This window comes from Colobus angolensis, unplaced genomic scaffold (genome assembly GCF_000951035.1).
Source record: "Colobus angolensis palliatus isolate OR3802 unplaced genomic scaffold, Cang.pa_1.0 Scaffold79, whole genome shotgun sequence".
In the NCBI taxonomy this organism is placed as follows: Eukaryota; Metazoa; Chordata; class Mammalia; order Primates; family Cercopithecidae; genus Colobus; species Colobus angolensis.
This window is the reverse complement of record NW_012121709.1, coordinates 8106373-8110492: the sequence shown is the minus strand read 5'-3', so window position 1 is coordinate 8110492 and position 4120 is coordinate 8106373. Positions and strand designations below refer to the sequence as shown.

General features: G+C 41.1%; 1 protein-coding gene across 1 annotated transcript in view; it reads left to right on the top strand.

Annotated features, from left to right (window-relative positions):
- CIT (citron rho-interacting serine/threonine kinase) overlaps positions 1-4120 on the top strand; it is a 189095-nt gene that overhangs the window by 144236 nt on the left and 40739 nt on the right. The window contains exons 25-26 of the mRNA XM_011928724.1: positions 461-596; positions 2484-2588. Of these exons, the coding sequence (XP_011784114.1) occupies positions 461-596; positions 2484-2588 (241 nt within the window). The remainder of the gene's footprint in view (positions 1-460; positions 597-2483; positions 2589-4120) is intronic.

Genomic DNA, 4120 nt, shown 5'->3' with positions numbered 1-4120 from the left:
CGGTGGTGTGATCTTGGCTCACTGCAACTTCCACCTCCTGGGTTCAAGTGATTCTCCTGCCTCAGCCTCCTGAGTAGCTGGGATTAGGGGTGCACACCACCACACCCAGCTAATTTTGTATTTTTCGTAAAGATGGGATTTCACCATGTTGGCCAGGCTGGTCGGGAACTCCTGATCTCAGGTAATCCACTCACCTTGGCCTCCCAAACCGTTGGGATTACAAGAGTGAGCCACTGTGCCTGGCCTGTTTTGTTTTTTCTTACCCAAACCTAACATAGGTCAAATCTTTGCTTGGTAAGCTGTTGGAAAGGAAGACAGTTTGGAACTAAGAGTCAAGGTTGGGCATCTCTCTGGCCTGCAGCCTGTTTAGTTGCTCGTCAGGATTAGAGATGGACCAGCCTTCTTTCAGCAGGTCAGCCGTTGGGGGGCTTCCAAAAGCTGACCTGTGTTTTTCTGGCAGGGCGAGAGCCGATCAGCGGATCACCGAGTCTCGCCAGGTGGTGGAGCTGGCAGTGAAGGAGCACAAGGCGGAGATTCTTGCTCTGCAGCAGGCTCTCAAAGAGCAGAAGCTGAAGGCCGAGAGCCTCTCTGACAAGGTCAGCGCCCACCCCTTCTGCTTTTTAGGAAAACATTTTCGTTTCCTTCTTTTAAAGGCACGCTTGATAAAAATTCAAATGCAATCCATGGCAAACATATTTCATAAACATATGTTCATGCACTCCAAAAATGTCCCATGGTTTTGCTTTACCATGGGACATTTTTGGTTGGCAGTAGCGTGGGTGGGTGTGGTGGGTACCCAGTGATCACAGTCGGCCAGTGACTTTTTAAAATTTGTGTGTCTAGGCCCTTGAAGTTCGAATTTTGATCTGGGTGTTCTACTCTCTGGTTGTCTGGCATCTTATTTCCAGAAGGCTTTATGGATTGAATGCTGTGCATCTTTGGGAAGTTCTTGGTGGCAGTGACTAATGCTCATCCCATTGCTGCAGTAATAGGCAGCTCAGCTTCTCCGTGTTCCAAGTTCAGGGTCATGATAGGGTCTGATGACGCATGCCAGTTCTCAGTATTTCACATTGGAAATACACGTGTTCCATCCATGTGCCTCTCCATATTGCATTTACAGTCATAACCAATGTTTTGGAGATTTTAGCTAATAATCTTGAGAGAGATACAGAATAGGTACTTCAGTGTTACAGATCACCAAAGTGAAGATCAGAGGAATTTTATGTATGAACACACAGATGCATACATAGACACTCTTTTTCATGCACATACACACACAAAATAAAATAACAATTTGATTTTATATTTTCTATAACTTTGTTATTTCATGATAGAAAAATAGTTATTTGGGTCATTGTGGAAAATATAGAAACCACAGAAAAGTAAAGGAAATAATGGCTGGTCACCCATTGCTATTGTTTTATTCGTGAATTTATTTGCAGTCTCTGTGCTTATGTTTATGCATATACACACATACATAGACATATGTATGTATTTTTATAAATTAGATTCTCATGTATACAGCTTTACATGTTTTTATTAAAAATCATTTAATTGCAGGTTTTTTCTGAGTTGAGTATTTTTTGAACATGTGATTCTAAAAAAAATAAATTGCATGGAAGTACCTACTTTAATCATTATACTTTTATTGGAAATTTGAGCTTCCAGTATTTTGCCATATAAATAACAGTGTGATAAACATGAATCTTTATGGACATCCATGATTATTTTCTTACCAGATACTTATATTAATAGAAACAGAATTATTAGATTTAAGGCCAGAGCTCTCTAGTCAGGAGCACTCCTGAGTTCCCTGAAACTGGGTTACCATTTTTTTTTTTAGCATGAGGAAACTAGATTTATTAGAGATATGTGAGGCCTTTTATGTTTAATGTGAAAAATATTTTTCTCTAGTTGACTGCTCTTGAAGTATTAAGCAGCAAAGTCCTTCGTATTTTTTAAAGCTCCAGACTTTGCAATACCTTATTGTCTTGATCTTCTCCTAATTGGGATGAATTTCTCCTCCCAAACCTTTCTTATCAAACTTAAAATCTGACAAAGCAGTCATTATTTGTGTACATGTCTAGTTATGGGCCTTTCTGACTTGGTGTAAGATCCTTGAGAGCTTAGTTATCCTTTCATCCTAAAAGCTATAATGCAGGTAATAAGCATTCAGCATATGATTATTTAATTAAATTCAGCCAAAGCATGTCAGATAAATAAATCCTTGAGTAGTCATCTCTTAGAACTTGTCACAGCTATATTTAAGAGCCATCCCTTAGAAATAATTTCCATCCTCATTTAATAACCTATGGAAGACTCACCAGTGACATGGACTTCTGTATTTAGAAAAAAGCAACCTTTACGTTCTGACCTTTAGAACTCAATATTCTTTCTTCGTGAAGGTTCGTGGACATTCATAAAAGTTGTCAGCATGTAACATTCCTAAATGTGGCATTATGCCAATCTTTCCAAATGTCTAGCTCAATGACCTGGAGAAGAAGCATGCTATGCTTGAAATGAATGCCCGAAGCTTACAGCAGAAGCTGGAGACTGAACGAGAGCTCAAACAAAGGCTTCTGGAAGAGGTGAGTGTGAAACACCTGGGATAAGGGCCAAGTAGAATTTTTTTCTTTTAATAGGCTTTATTCTTTGGAGCAGCTTTAGGTTTGCAGCAAAATTGAGCAGAAAGCACAGAGAGTTCCCACATACTCCCTGTCCCTTCCTCCCACAACGTCCCCAACTGTCAACACCCTGTTCCAGAGTGGTCCATTTGTTACAATCAATGGGCCTGCACTGACACATCATCATCACCCCAAATGCATACTTCAAATTAGGTTTGCTCTTGGTGTTGTATGTTCTATGGGTTTTGACAAATGTATAGTGACAGTTATCCACCTTTACCATATCATACAGGATAATTTCACTGCCCTAAAATCCCTCTGTGCTCTGCCTGTTCATCCCTCCCCACCCTCAACTCCTGGCAGCCGCTGATCTTTTGCTGTCTCCATAGTTTTCCCTTTTCCAGAATGTTGCATATCTAGAATCACACAGTATATAGCCTTTCAGATTAGCTGCTTTCACTTAGTCATTTGCATCCAGGTTTCCTCCATGTCTTTTCATGGCTGGTAGTTCTTTTCTGTCTGGAGTCTTTTTTTTTTTGGTCTTGCTGTGTTGCCCAGGTTAAGGTGCAGTGGTGCAATTACTACTCACCGCAGCCTTGACTTCCTGGTTTCAGGTTGTCCTCCCACTCAGCCTCCTGAGTAGCTGGGACTACAGGTATATGCCACCATGCTTGAGTAATTTTTGTATTGTTTTGTAGAGACGGGGTTTCCCCATGTTTCCCAGGCTAGCTGGTTTTGAACCCCTGGGCTCATGTGATCTACCTGTCTTGGCCTCCCAAAGTGTTAGGGTTACAGGCATGAGTCCTCGTGCCCTGCCTGGACTTTTAAACACATTTCTTAAAAAGATTTTTTTATTTCAATAGCTTTAGGGATACAAGTGTTTTTTTGGTGACATGGATGAATTGTATGGTGGTGAAGTCTAGGCTTTTCGGGTACCTGTGACCCAAATAGTGTATATCGTACCTGATAGGTAATTTTTCATCCCTCACTCCCCTCCTTGCCTTCCCCCTTCTGAGTCCACAGTGTCTATTATACCACTTTGTATGCCTTTGCATACTCATAGCTTAGCTCCCACTTGTAAGTGAGAACATGCAGTAGTTAGCTTTCCATTCCAGGTGGAATTTTGAAAGTGACAATTTGTCAGATCCAAATTAGACATTTTGAAATTAGAATTTTCAAGTAAGAGTATGGGGGTCATATAATGCTTGTCTTAAGGTATTTAACACATTAAAAGAATATGTCGTGAAGGCCAGAGGGTCTCTGTCATTTTTATCCTTCTACGTGAAGCTTAATAGAGTGTCAGGCACATAGCGTATGCCGAATAGAAGTTTATTAAATACATGGGTGAGTGAATATTGAGTTAAATTGTTCTTTTTTTCTTTTTGAGACGGAGTCTCGCTCTGTCTCCCAGGCTGGAGTGCAGTGGCCGGATCTCAGCTCACTGCAAGCTCCGCCTCCCGGGTTCACGCCATTCTCCTGCCTCAGCCTCCCGAGTA